Source organism: Colobus angolensis, unplaced genomic scaffold (assembly GCF_000951035.1).
Source record: "Colobus angolensis palliatus isolate OR3802 unplaced genomic scaffold, Cang.pa_1.0 Scaffold133, whole genome shotgun sequence".
NCBI classification, from domain to species: Eukaryota; Metazoa; Chordata; class Mammalia; order Primates; family Cercopithecidae; genus Colobus; species Colobus angolensis.
The window spans coordinates 2257051-2271797 of record NW_012114411.1 but is presented as its reverse complement, the minus strand read 5'-3'; the positions used below and the strand labels follow the sequence as shown (position 1 = coordinate 2271797).

Here is a 14747-nt window from a genome sequence, read left to right as displayed (position 1 = left end):
CTCCTGAGTAGCTGGGATTACAGGCACGCACCACCACGCCCAGCTAATTTTTGTATTTTTAGTAGAGACGGGGTTTCACCATGTTTGCCAGGCTGGTCTCGAACTCCTGACCTCAGGTGGTCTGCCCACTTCGGCTTCCCAAAGTGCTGAGATTTCAGCGTTCCATGTTTCAATTGGGCACAAACCCTACGTAAGGCGACAGAAGGGAACTCTCACGAGAACTGAGGCACGTCGGAAGAATGCTGACAGGTGGGAGTGGGGATAGGGGGCAATTAGGTAAACTGGAGGGGAACAGGGTCAGTCGGGGAGAAACAGCCAAAGCCTCGGGTTTTCCTGCAGTTCCCACACTTGCATCCCTAAAGGCTCCCGAGTAGTTACCGGAAGGAAGGCTGTGAGTGTACGTTGTCCTGGTCCTTGGCGTTTTGAACAAAGAACTGAACAAAACGCACAAAGTAACAAAACACAAGAATGAAGCAGCAAAAGCAGGGACTTATTAACGCGAGATAGCACTCCATAGGGCGCGAACGGGCCCGAGCAAGCGGCTCGAGGCCCCGGTTACAAAGTTTTCTGGGTTTTAGGTACTCCTTCTGAGGTCCCTACCAGTTACCTCTTATCCGGATGAAGGATTTGGTCCCGTGGCTAAAGACAGGTGAATTGGCGCCCTATGCTGATGAAGGGATGGCCCGTGTTTGGCCCGCGGCCAAGGCAGGACACGTTCCGTTCCCACCCGAGAGGCGGTGGGAAGGGAAGGATGCGGGGAGAGCAGCAGCCTGGAGCTTCTGCTACTCGGTGACGGGAAGATGAGGATTTTCCTCTTGGTTTGGCTTTTGGACGCGGGCGTTAATTGGCCTCAGGTTCCCGCCCCCAGACCCAGGTGTTTTCCTTTTGACCCAGCTTTAGGAAGTCAGAACGAATGAGATTCAAGTTCCCTGCCCCCAGACTCTATTCTCCAGCCTCAGAGATGCCAAGGGTTGGATCTAAAGGGGGCCTCCCAGGGATAGTGGCAGGACACTCGCTAAGCCCCTTCCCCGCCCCGAATCCTCTGAGTATCGTCACCCTCACCCCAAAACCCCGACACACACACACTCACTCTCCCATCCCGACCCCCACGACCACAGGGTCCTCACCACCAGCAGGTTCCTATCCTCCACCAGCTGCCGCTTCCGAAGGATCTCTGATTTCAGAATGTCCATCTCACCGCCAGAATTTAAGCTCCAGTTTCCCGCTCCAGCTCCTCGAACCCAGCCTCACTCGGCCGGCGGCCGCGAACCCACTGAGTATATACAGTACAACAAACCCAAACACCTGAAGATAACAAGTGACAGGGCCGCTTCCGGCGGAAGTTGGGATGAGAGAGAGGGGGGAAGAGAGCGCCCCGGGGCGCCTGTAGTGGCCAAAGCAGCTGTGCGTGAGTGCCCCCTGGCGGCGCCCTCCGGCAGCGCGCCTGTAGTTCCCCTTGTAGAGAGGTTTACGTGAACGTGGACTGAAACCCGGGTCTTTATAGTACCCTCTGCACCTGCTAGTTCCGTTCCAAAAGCCTTCTCGAAGAACACCTCAATAATGCCAGTTAAATCAAGATCTTTATTAACTGGAAATTTACATTACGGTTTCTGAAGTTACTTGATTGCAAAATTAGTGTACTAAAGGATGAGAAAAATCTAAATAATAATACTAACTTGTAACAATAGAGTCAAAGAGCAGTGTTCATTACTACCCTGTTAAATTTCCTGTGAACTTAAACGACTACATCCATTTAAGGCAATTTGGAAGTCAATTTATCTCCACTCCCTCTGTTTTAGATTGCTTACCAATCTTGGTGATAATTGAGCATTTACCTCAAGCTGACTAATCACTTTTTTGGTCACGTATTCAGCAATCAAAATTTTTTTTCAGTGACATGATTGGAGAGGTAATCAGAAATTCCTTTTTTTTTTTTTAAGTCCAATCCAAGGGAAAAAAAGTTAAATTGAAGAGGAAAATTATGTCAGAGAATTATTAAGTCCCTAAAATTTGTTTACAGTGGACTTACTTTTTGTTTCATGTCATTGAAGCACGTTTAAAAATTGTTTTTGTTAAATCATAATTGAACAATATTTGACGTTTTGTTTTTCTTACTCAAAAAAGGTAAGAAATATTCTGTTCAGTCAACTGATAAGGGGTAAAATGCTTTACAAAACAAAAAAAGAAATGAACAATTGAATTGTTCCTTTCAATTTAGAAAGTCTTACGGGGCGGCGGGGGTGGGGGGGGTGTCGGTGATACTTCATCTAAAAGATATCTGAGGCCGGATGTGGTGGCTCACTCCTGTAATCCCAGCACTTTGGGAGGCCGAGGTGGGTGGATCACCAGAGGTCAGGAGTTCGAGACCAGCCTGGCAAACATGGTGAAACCCCGTCTCTACTGAAAATACAAAAATTACTCAGGTGTGGTGGCAGGTGCCTGCAGTCCCAGCTACTCAGGAGGCTAAGGCAAGAGAATTGCTTGAACCCGGGAAGTGGAGGTTGCAGTGCTTGGGGATCGTGCCACTGCAGTCCAGCCTGGGTGACAGAGCAAGACCCTGTCTCAAAAACAAAACAAAATAAAATAAAATATACCTGACGTTTGCCAGAAATAAGCCAACATAGGAAAATGTCCTTGAACTAAATATGGCAACACTCCTGTATGAATATGGGTTTCCCAGGTCACTAATTCAATGAGCAAATAATAATTTATTAGCATTTTCCTGATTTAGGGATTAGGGATTCTTAGACACAAAAAAAATCCTAAAGGGTTAAGACAGATGACAGTAACAGCAATGGAGGTTTACAGAGAACACGACGGCTGGCCAGCTGGGAAACTATCAGTGTAAACCAGAGAAGGTACCAGCTACAGTTAACAGCCTCCTCTTACATTTTAGACTTTCGTTGATTTCTATGTTTATGTAAACATGTGCACTCAATCCTGATTAAGGCCTGAGATCAAAGAGTGGTAGAGAGAAATACTTGAACAAGCAACTGACAAGCAAGGTTTTTTAATTCAAAAGGGAGGGAAAAGATATCCAGGAGCGTTTAGAAATACTTAAAAGAGGCCGGGCGCAGTGGCTCACGCCTGCAATCCGAGCACTTTGGGAGGCCAAGGCGGGTGGATCACGAGATCAGCAGATCGAAACCATCCTGGCCAACATGGTGAAACCCTGTCTCTACCACAAAAATTAGCTGGGCGTGTTGGCATGCACCTGTAGTCCCAGCTACTCAGGAGGCTAAGGCAGGAGAATCGCTTGAACCTGGGAGGCAGAGGTTGCAGTGAGCCAAGATCATGCCACTGCACTCCAGCCTGGGCGACAGAATAAGACTCTGTCTCAAAAAAAACAAAAGAAAGAAAGAAAAGAAAAGAAACACTTAAAAGAACAAATCACCCTGACCCTAAGAGAGACCATATTCATTTAAAAAAAAAAAATGCATCCCATTTCATCACAATTGTCATTTAAAAAGTGAAATATTGGGACTGGGTACAGAGGCTCACACTTGTAATCCCAGCACTTTGGGAAGCCAAGGCAGGAAGATCACTTGAGCCCAGGAGTTCAAGGCTACAGTGAGCATTGATTGCACAGCTGCACTCCAGCCTGAGTGACAGAGTGAGACACTATCTCTAAAACAAAAATAAATAAATAAGAAGTAAAAATGAAAACTTGGAAACAATCCAAGTGTTCTAAATGTAGGAACAGTTAAATAAAATATGGTTTATACATACAACCAAATAAGATGGCATCATTAAAAACCATGTTTTTAAAAATTCAGTGGGAATGCCCATGATACAATGTTCAGTTCAAAAGTAGAATAATGAAACTTTATAGCATATAGTCTCTGCTTTTTAACAAAAACATAGACATATGCTTTTTAACAAAAACACAGACATAATAAAACATTGATTGGAAGGAAACGTACCAAAATATCAAGTTTTTATCTGGACAGTAGAACAACTGGAGATTCTTATTTTCTGCTTTATACCACAATTTGGTACAAATCTCATAATACGGGGTGGGGGGTGGAATTCAGGTATCAGTCTTTTTCTGTTTATTATTTAGACTATTTATAAATTTTCTAGCATGTCTACTTTAGACATTGTATATGATAAATTTTGAAGAATACCTATAAAAGAAAGCAAAGGATCAGACAAAGAATTTTTTAAATTTCCACAGTTATTCCATCCAATATTTAAATATCTTATATATGAGCTCTGTACTACATTAGCTTCTGTGACCTAAACCAAAACATAGACCCTGCCTGCAAAGAGATAGCCAGCTAGTTGGGGAATCGAGAAATAGATCTTGAAAAGTTAAAAAGTTAAATTATGTAAGATTTAATAGTGTATATGTGGTTATAATTGCAGAAATTAAAAATCAGTCATCTTCTAAAAGAAAAAAGTAAAAATCAGTATAGAATTGATGAGCTATTCCTCTGTAGAGGTAACTCATCCTAGGAAATTGTGTGTCATTTCTAGAGACTGGAGGGAAATGCCAGATTGAATCAGGATCACCTGGATTTGTTTTGTTGCTGCCCTAAAAGATGGAATGTAACTTAAACAGCAAAGAAAAGCTCTGTGATTCAATACAGTGGCTCTCAATCCTTAACGTGCTTCAAGATAACCTGGAAGACTTTTTGAAACACAGACGGCTGGTCCCCAACCCCAGAAACTGTCTTTCCCTAGGCTTGGGGTAGGACCCAAGAATTTACTTTTTGAACAAACTCCTAAGGGAGATGGATGCTGTTGATCCAGGGACCTCATTTTGAGAACTGCTGACCTAATACATTATTTTGTCATCTCCTGGGGCGAAAAAAGTGCATTTGCAGTCTGAAATGCAGTCTGCACGAGTCTTGAGAATCAGAGCAGAGCGGGAAGGCTGGGTGGGTGGTATCTATAGCGCGGTCACAGGCACCTCGAAGGGCACCCATCCACTCCCAGTAATGCTGCTTCTGGGAATTTCCTAATGGCAAGGGGTCAGACTCCCTCCGGATCCAGCCACCTTTACAAAACTGCTTTGTAGGGTTAGACCACAGAGAATGACTGATTCAATCTGGGACAATCAGAGTCCCTTTCCTAGAAAACTAAAATTGCAATGGAGTGGATTCTTCCAAGACTCAGGATATTTAAAATGTTAATTCCAGAGTGATAGCCACTTCACTTCAACTGGGCTTGTGCCTACTGTCCCACAAGAGCCAACTGTTACATTTTTGAGAATTTTGTGTCAGTTGTCAAACAGAGCCATTATTAAATATCAAATGAGTTTACTTGTAATCAAATGAATGATAATATAAATGAAGGTAATAAATACACAGAACCTAATTCTTATTTTACTACATTTTTACTATTATGCTCTTGGAGTTATTTATGACTGTTGTATGTTTGTGGTGGAAATACTTACTATAAAATAGTGGCTCCTGCAGACCTCCTCCCAGTTCCAGGCTTGAGGACCCCACCTTGGTAACTGGAAATCAGCCATAGTGACTGTATTACTCAGGGTTCTCCAGAGAAACAGCCACTAGGATATAAAGGGATTTATTAGAAGAGATTTATTATGGGAATTGGCGCATGCAATTATGGAAGCTGTGAAGTCCCACAATCTGCTATTCGCAAGGTGAAGAACCGGGAAGGCCAGGGGTATAATTCAATTGGAGTCTGAGGGCCTGAGAACAGGAAGGTGGGAGGTTGAGCTGACTGGGCTGGCATAAGTCCCATAGTCTGAAGGCCCAAGAACCAGGAATTCTGATGTCCAAGGGGAGTAAAAGGCTATGTCCAGCTCAAGAAGAGAGAGACAGGTCAGGCATGGTGGTTCATGCCTGTAATCCCAACACTTTCGGAGGCCAAGGCAGGAGGCTTCATTGAGGCCAGGTGTTCAAGACCAGCCTGGGCAACATAGCAAGACCCCATCTCTACAAAAAATAAAATTAATAAATAAATAAAAGAGAGATAGAATTCCCCCTTCTTCTTATCTCCTGGCCCGCAACAAATTGGATGATGCCCACTCATTACTCAGTCCACCAACTCAAATGCTAATCTCTTCTGGAAACATGTTCGCAAACACACCCAGAAATAATGTTGTACTGGGGATCTGGGTGGACATCCCTTAGGCCCGTCAAGTTGACACAGAAAGTTAACCATCACACTGGCAGTATTTACACCACAGAAACTGGCAAACTGTTGATCTATTTTTTTGCTGGCTGTCTAAACTTTAAAGTTTATGGAAAAAATGTTCACAATACAGATCAGGGTTTTTCAACCTTGGGCCCCATAATGCCTTACTGAGGGATGACCCTGGCCTCATGTCATTAGACACCAGTCACATCCTTTCCCTAGTTGTGACAACCAAAAAAAAAAAAAATCTCTAGATCATCAATGTCCTTTGAGAAACCAAATCTCTCTCTAGTGGAGAACCACTGATAAAAATTAAATTTATTTATTTATTTATTTATTGAGACAGAATTTCCCTCTGTCACCCAGGCTACAGTGCAGTGGCACAATCTCGGCTCACTGCAACCTCCACCTCCTGGGCTCAAGTGATTCTTGTGCCTCAGCCTCCCAAGTAGATGGGACTACAAGCATGCGCCACCATACCCAGCTAATTTTTATATTTTTAGTAGAGATGGGGTTTCACCATGTTGGCCAGGCTGGTCTTGAATTCCTGGCCTCAAGTGATCTGTCAGCCTCAGCCTCCCAAAGAAAAATTAAACGTAAAAGTGTTGTGTCTGTAGCCATTACTTAGTAAATAGGACCAAAAAAATGAGGAAATAGTCATCTAGTATTTGAAAACTATCATCTGATTCAACTGAGTCACTCCTGTCATTGACAAACAAGTGAAGTTCTGATATACATCTTCGTTGTTTCACTTTTGTCTTATTCATTGACTGAAGCCAAAATATCAGCCAGCATTTATGTCAGACAGAGCTGGACGTGTTCATCAGTTATAACCATACATTGGCTAGGGATGCAGAAGAGTTGTGAAAATCAATGAAAGCATTCTGGGAGAATCAATGCGCTATACGGAATTTACAATAAAGAGTATTGTGCAGTTTATTATTATTTATAAACTGTGTTCTCTGCATGCTTTATGTCAGTAAAAATTATATGAATATATGTGCACACCATTTTTTTCCCCCAAGAGGCCATATTTTAAATATTTCCAGCACAGCACTGGCCATGATCCACCTCCCATATTGGTTGGTTACCAGAAAATTGTTTAGCAAAGAAACTTGGAATATCAAGAAAAAAAGAGTGAAATAGATTTACAAGAAGACACATGAAGAGTAAACCATGAAGAATAATCCCTGGGCCCTTCCCTGCGGATCTCCAATTCTCTAATCTGGTTCTTCCTTAGAGTCCAGCTTGTATCCCAGTTCCAAAAAATACCACTGAATCCTTCTACCATATTTTGGCAATTTTAAGGTGCTCTTTTTTTTTCCTCCCTCAAAATGTGTTGCTGAATAATAATCGTAATATTTTTTTTTTTTTTTTTTTTTTTTACATTTTAATGTTTCTGAATTCAGGATGCATCTTACAACCAATATGTTACAACCACCATAGTGGTTCAGATATTCTGTGAAGAGAATATCTCCAGATATTCTCTTCAGGCCAATGCACCTGTCCCCCATCTGCTGGGAACAAGGGTTGCTGAGAGCACACAGCTACACCCTGCACTGGCATGACCCCAGGCAGCAGGGACCAGTCTCAGCTGCAGGGACCCACCTCAGCCAAGGTTACCACAGCTCCAAGGGGCATCCACAACCAATGACTGATATGGAGATTGAAAAGCCTGACTCCATTGCCTCACCTCTACTCTAAAGGGTCATTCTATCTAGCTCCAGCGCACGCCCCTGGAGCATGACAGAAGGTCTCAGTTGCAACTTCTTTGCAGTCCAGCTTCTCCCTCTGCCAAACCCAGCCTTCCTCATTTCCTTGCAGATGCATCTTCAAGAGGATTCCCAAAGAAGCACAACCATTCGCTCGCAAAGTAAAGGAATGCTTTGTTCTGGACTCGTGGATATGATTGACCATTTGGTAGGGAATTATTAAATTGGCATTCTAGTTTTTACATCAGTTATTTTTGTGGATATGGCTAATGAGAGTTACTCCCTGGCCTGGTCCAAGTCTGGTAGCGCCAACAGAATTGAAATTAAGAGTGTTAAAATTTGAACCAGGCACAGTAGCTCATGCCTGTAATCCCAATACTTTGAGAGGCCTAGGTGGGTGGATCACCTGAGGTCAGGAGTTCAAGACCAGCCTGGCCAACATGGTGAAGCCCCGCCTCTACTAAAAATACAAAAATTAGCCAGGTGTGGTGACGGGCACCTGTAATGCCAGCTACTCGGGAGGCTGAGGCTAGGATAATGGCTTGAACCCAGGAGGTGGAGGTTGCAGTGAGCTGAGATCGCGCTGCGGCACTCTAGCCTGGGTGACAAGAGTGAAACTCCATCTCAAAAAAAAAAAAAAAACAAAAAAGAATGTTAAAAGGTAAGAAGATCTTGGATCCTGGTAGATCTGCAAATATCAGTCAGCCCTATGATGCCCAGGCTGAGACTGACACCAGCTGACAACCCCCAGTGTCGTTGTTTTTTCTTGAACATTCACAGTGATTGGATGGGGGGTAGCCCATATACCATAGCCAGTGCCCTTTTCTTGTTCTGTGCCATTTCTTGTCTGCTGTTATCTGTCCTTCTATTCTCTTTCTCCCAAATCTTTTATACCATTTTATTAGTGGTATATTTGAAATAAAACAAAGTAAAGAGGGAGGTCAAGAGAAAAAGAGAACAAATTCAAGATTAGATTAAGAAAGGAGGCTGGGCGCCATGGCTCACACCTGTAATCTCATCACTTTGGGAGGCCAAGATGGGCAGATCACTTGAGGTCAGAAGATCGAGACCATCCTGGCCAACGTCTCTACTAAAAATACAAAAATTAGCTGGTGTGGTGGCATGTACCTGTAATCCCAGCTACTCGGGAGGCTGAGGCAGGAGAATCACTTGAACCCAGGAGGCGGAGGTTGCAGTGAGCTCCAGCCTGGATGATAGAATGAGACTCTGTTTCAAAAAAAAAAGAAAGAAAGAAAGAAAGGAAGAAGAAATAACCAAGAATGCAAAAGTACTTGAAGGAAATGTGTGAAATACTGCCTGCAACTCAATGGCAATAAACTTGAAACCCTAGAAGAAATGGATGATTTCTTAGCAAAAATCTAAGTTATCACAATTAACCAAGAAAGAGTAGAAAACTTAAATAAGCAAATAGCACAGAGAGAAAGCAATGAGATTGTAGACCCCCATTTATAAAGGCGCCAGATCCAGATGTTTTCCTGTTGAAATATATGCAGCCTTTGAAGAACAACTATTTCTAGCATGATTTGAGCAAGTTGTTCTCAAACTTTTTGGTCTCAGAACCCCTTTCCATTCTTAAAAACTCTGGAGGACCCCAAAAAGACTTTTCCTGGGTTGTAGCTCTTGATATTTGTCATACTAGAAATAAAACCAGAAATTTTAAAAAACTAATTCATTTAAAATCATATAATGAACACATTATGTATTAATACAAACAACATGCTTTTGTGAAAAGCACAGTTAGTTGCAAAAATTTTAATGAGAAAAGTGGCATTATTTTACATTATTGCAAACTTCCTTAATGTCTCGCTTAGTGGAAGAACACAGGATTCTCCTATCTACTTCTCCATTCGATCTGTTGCGGTATATTATTTTGGTTGAAGTATATAAAGAAAATCTAGCCTCACAGAGATATGTAGTTAGAATAGGGAAAAGTATCTTAATTAGATTATCGTGGAAATTCCTCTTTGCTCTTACATCCAAGCTTGACCAGCAGTCATTTTTAAGAGTTAGTTGCAATGTGGAATCTGAAACATGAAAATCCACCAGTCTACCTTGAATTTTGGATGGATCTTTTACTCACACATGATTTTGTAACAGAATCCATTGGTCATTTGGAAAATATGAGTTCGGTGCTGTATGCAGATCTTTCAAATGTTGACACATTTTATTACACAGTATTTTAAAAATCATATTCATTAATACCACCTCCTTTGTCTCTTCAAAAAAAAAAAAAAAAAAAGCCTTTTTTGCTGTTTTCTTTTGAGACAAAGTCTTGCCCTGTCATCAGGCTGAAGTAATCCTGGCTCACTGCAACCTTCACCCTTCGGGATCAAGCAATTTTCCTGCCTCAGCCTCCCAAATAGCTGGCATTACAGGTGCGTGTCACCACGCCAGGCTAATTTTTGTATTTTTAATAGAGACCAAGTTTCACCATGTTGGCCAGACTGGTTTCAACTCCTGACCTCAAGTGATCCGCCTGCCTCAGCCTCCCAAAGTGCTAGGATTACAGGCATGAGCTACCATGCCTGGCCAGAAAAGCCTTTTAATCCCTGGGAAGACATCAAGCTCATGGTGACAGATGCAACTTTTCAAAATGCTGATTTTTACTGAAAGCTCACTTTTATCACTAGCAACAAATAGTGTCTGGTGTTTTCCTCAAATGACAGACTCACTTTGTTCATTTGCAAAAAAATGTCCACCAGAGAGTATAAAGTAGTTCAACAATTGTGGAAAACAGTGTGGCAGTTCTTCAAGTATCCAGAACTAGGAATACCATTTGACTCAGCAATCCCATTACTGGGCATACACCCAAAGGATTATAACTCATTCTACAATAAAGACACATGCGCATGTATGTTTATTGCAGCACTGTTCACAATAGCAAAGACTTGGAACCAACCCAAATGTCCATCAATGTTAGACTGGAATAAGAAAACGTGCCACATATACACCATGGAATACTATGCAGTCATAAAAAAGGATGAGTTCACGTCCTTTGCAGGGACATGGATGAAGCTGGAAACCCTCATTCTCAGCAAGCTATCACAAGGTCAGAAAACTAAACACCACACATTCTCACTCATAAGTGGGAGTTGAACAATGAGAACACATGGATACAGGGAGGGGAACATCACACACCAGAGCTTACGGGGGGTAGGGGGCTGGGGGAGGGATAACATTAGGAGAAATACCTAATGTAGGTGATGGGTTGATGGGTGCAGCAAACCACCATGGCACGTGTATACCTATGTAACAAACCTGCACGTTCTGCACATGTATCCCAGAACTTAAAGTAAAAAAAAAAAAAAAAAGAAAACACACACACACAAGTGAGATGTCATAAAAAGAAGAAAAAACGTCCACCAGATACCCAACTCTAAATAACCATAGTTTGTCTGTTGCTTATTCTTTCTAGTAAAAGCAATATTCCTTGGGGAAAAAAGCTAGTTCAGTTTGCAATTCAACTGCACAACGCTTTTTCTAAAGCCAACCATCATACTTCTGTATGCAGCAGGGGTGCTTTCTGTGTACTTCCTGTTTCATCACATAGAATATTAAAAAGATGCTTATTCAAGTGTCAAGATTTAATAAAATTAATAATTTCTACTGCTTTATTGAAAACATCTTTAAGTGAAACTGGCCTTTTTTTTTTTCGTGGTCATATGGCAGTGAAGACTATGATGGCTGGTAAGGTTTTCTGCTGGTATTTTGGTCCATGCTAATGTTACCAGCACACTGGCTGTTGTTTTTCTATCTCCAGTGCAAATGTCAACATAGAGAAAAGGGCGAATAATGTTAGCGTTATTGTAAAAATAGCTTTGACCTCACCAATCCCCTCAATGGACCATACTTGTGAGAACTGCCGCTCTAAAATTATTCTAGACTACAGAAAAATTTGGAAAGCTCTCCAGGGCATTTTATGAAGCCATGCTAAACTTCACACTGAAGCCTGATAGAGGACCAATGAAAAAACATATATACACCCTCATTGCATTTATGAACATAGATTGAAAACTTGTGCCTACAATATTAGCAAGTAGAATTTAGCAGTGCATTGGAAAACACACTATGGGCCAGGCATGGTGGCTCACGCCTGTAATTCCAGCACTTTGGAAGGCTGAGACGGGCAGATCACGAGGTCAGGAGATCAAGACCCTCCTGGCTAACACAGTGAAACCTCGTCTCTACTAAAAATACAAAAAATTACCTGGGCTTGGTAGCATGCACCTGTAGTCCCAGTTACTCGGGAGGCAGAGGCAGGAGAATCACTTGAACCTGGGAGGCAGAGGTTGCAGTGAGCCAAGATCGTGCCACTGCACTCCAGCCTGGGCAACAGAATGAGACTCCATCTCAAAACATAGACACACACACACACACACACACACACACACACACACCACTATCACTAAGTAGGGTTTATTCCAAGGAAATCTACCTAAATAATTAACTATATCAACAAATTACTAGAGAAAAAATAAAGAATTATATTTTTAAAAACTCCTGAGAAGGCATTTAATACAATTTAGGGGTCATTAATAATAATAATTTAAAAACTCTGAGTAAAATAAATATAGGGAAATTATTTAAATATGATAAGATTACTTAATAATATTCAATAGTAGACACCATTCTAAATGGTGAAATACTAAAACAATGAGATGTGGATCGTCACTGTCACCATAATAATTCAATCTTGTTTTAGATGTTCTATGAGAGAAATAAGAAAAAAATAAAAGTAAGTATAAATATTGGAAAAACGGAGATAACGTTATTGCATTCTGCCAATGATTCAATCATTTTCCAAGAAAACCCTACAAGCAATTGACATTTTAAAAACTAGAATTAACAAGGAAATGTAATATAACTGTATTCAAAATAAGTTTAAAATTGATGTTTTTTTCTGTGTATGCAATAATGAGATAGAGGTGGAAATAGGAAAATGTTACGTTTTAAAAGTATAAAATCTTAGAAATAAAGAACAAAAAAGTCCAGATTACATGGGGAAAGATTTATAAAACGTTACTGAAGGAGATAAAGCAACACTCAGAAAAAGGAACGGCAAAATATGTTACTGGTTAAGGAGGCAAAATAACATAAAGTCAAATTTCCAAAAAGTAATACAGACAGTCCGTGTTTCAGTTATAATTCCTTTTTTTTTTTTTTGAGATGGACTCTTACTCTGTCACCCAGGCTGGAGTGCAGTGGCGTAATCTCGGCCCACTGCAAACTTCGCCTCCCAGGTTCAAACGATTCTCCTCCCTCAGCCTCCCGAGTAGATGGAATTACAGGCGCCTGTCAGCACACCCAGCTACTTTTTGTATTTTTAGTAGAGACAGGGTTTCACTATGTTGGCCAGGCTGGTCTCGAACTCCTGACATCAAGTGATCCGCCCGCCTCGGCCTCCCAAAGTGCTGGGATTACAGGCATGAGCCGCTGCACACAGCCTATATGGGGAAAGATTTATAAAGTGTTATTGAAGGATATAAAGCAACACCCAAGTAAAGGAATAGCAAAATATATTATTGGCTAAGGAGGCAAAATAACATAAAGTCAAATTTCCAAAAAGTAATATAAACAGTCCATGTTTCACTTATAATTCTTATGGTACAGGGTTTTGTAATAGAAGAAACTGGTCTTCAAGATCATATAGAAGTATACATTTCCAATGACAGTCATAAAAAATATGGAAAAGCACAGTGAGTTTTTGCTTCTGAGCTAGAAGGCTAACTGCTATAAGAACTGCTCTCCTACCATAAACAACTACAAAAAACAAAACAGACAAAATATGTAAAGCAACTATTTTTCAGACATTTGATAACCAGCAGAAAAGGGCTTCTCTTCTCTTCACAGAGAGAAGAGAAAACACATAAGGTGAGCCCTACCTCATGGATTCCTGGATTCTTGGAATTCTGTTTCCAGGATACAGCACAGGGAGGAGAAACCCCAACGGAACCCACTTGTCTCACTGAGTAAAGGAAAAACAAATTGCAGTTCTGGGAGACTGAAGAGGTGAAATCCACGGGGCAGAATACTGGAAAGGAGAGAGAGGCACAGAGGAAGATCTCCAGGGATCTCCAGTGGGGTCCCTTCAAATCAGTCACTGAATCCTGAGATGCACATGTTTGGGTGAAACTCCAAAGACCAGATCAAGGACTATAATTCAGCAGTGGGACATACCGTGCCCAGAGCTCACCTAGGAATGGGCATATATGAGGCATAGGACAGAGTCCTCCAAAGGGAATTACCCAAGTAATGGGACTAAATTATCCTTAGACTAAATTGCTGCTCTAACTCATCCTAACAAAGCTGAAAGGCAAGCTTCAAAAGAATCAAACTAATTCCCAGTGACTTAACTACATGTCAGACCAAAGGCAAATATTTTTAAAAGAACACAGCAGAATGTAGCACCCAACAATGTAAAAATTCATAGTATCCTGAGACCCAAACAAAATCACCAGGCCTGTAGGAAAATATAATCTATACCCAACAGAAAAGCCAATCAAAAGAAATAAACCTAGAAATGACAGAGACGATGAAATAGTAAAAACCTTTAAAGCAGCTATTGTGCTCCAGATGCTCAAGAATGCAGAGAACACTTGAGCCCAGAAGTTGAAGACCAGTCTAGGCAACATAGCAAAACCCTGTCTCTACAAAAAGTACAAAGAAATTAGCCAGGCAGAGTGATGCATGCTACTCTGGAGGTTGAAGTGGGAGGATTGCTTAACCCTGGGAGGTCAAGGCTGCAGTGAGCCATGATCATGCCACTGCACTCCAGCCCGGGTGACAAAGCAAGATACTGTCTCAAAAAGGAAAGAGAGAAAGAGAGGAAGAGAGGAAGGAGGGAAGGAAGGAAGGAGGGAGGGAGGAAAGGAAGGAAGGGAGGGAGGGAGAGAGGGAGGGAGG

General features: G+C 41.6%; 1 protein-coding gene across 1 annotated transcript in view; it reads right to left on the bottom strand.

The window, feature by feature from the left end:
• Positions 1–1472, bottom strand: part of PRPF18 (pre-mRNA processing factor 18) — a 43807-nt gene extending 42335 nt beyond the window's left edge. Inside the window, exon 1 of the mRNA XM_011934239.1 lies at positions 1128–1472. Coding sequence (XP_011789629.1) covers positions 1128–1193 — 66 coding nt within the window. The 5' untranslated portion in view covers positions 1194–1472. The remainder of the gene's footprint in view (positions 1–1127) is intronic.
• Between the last annotated feature and the right edge of the window lie 13275 nt (positions 1473–14747).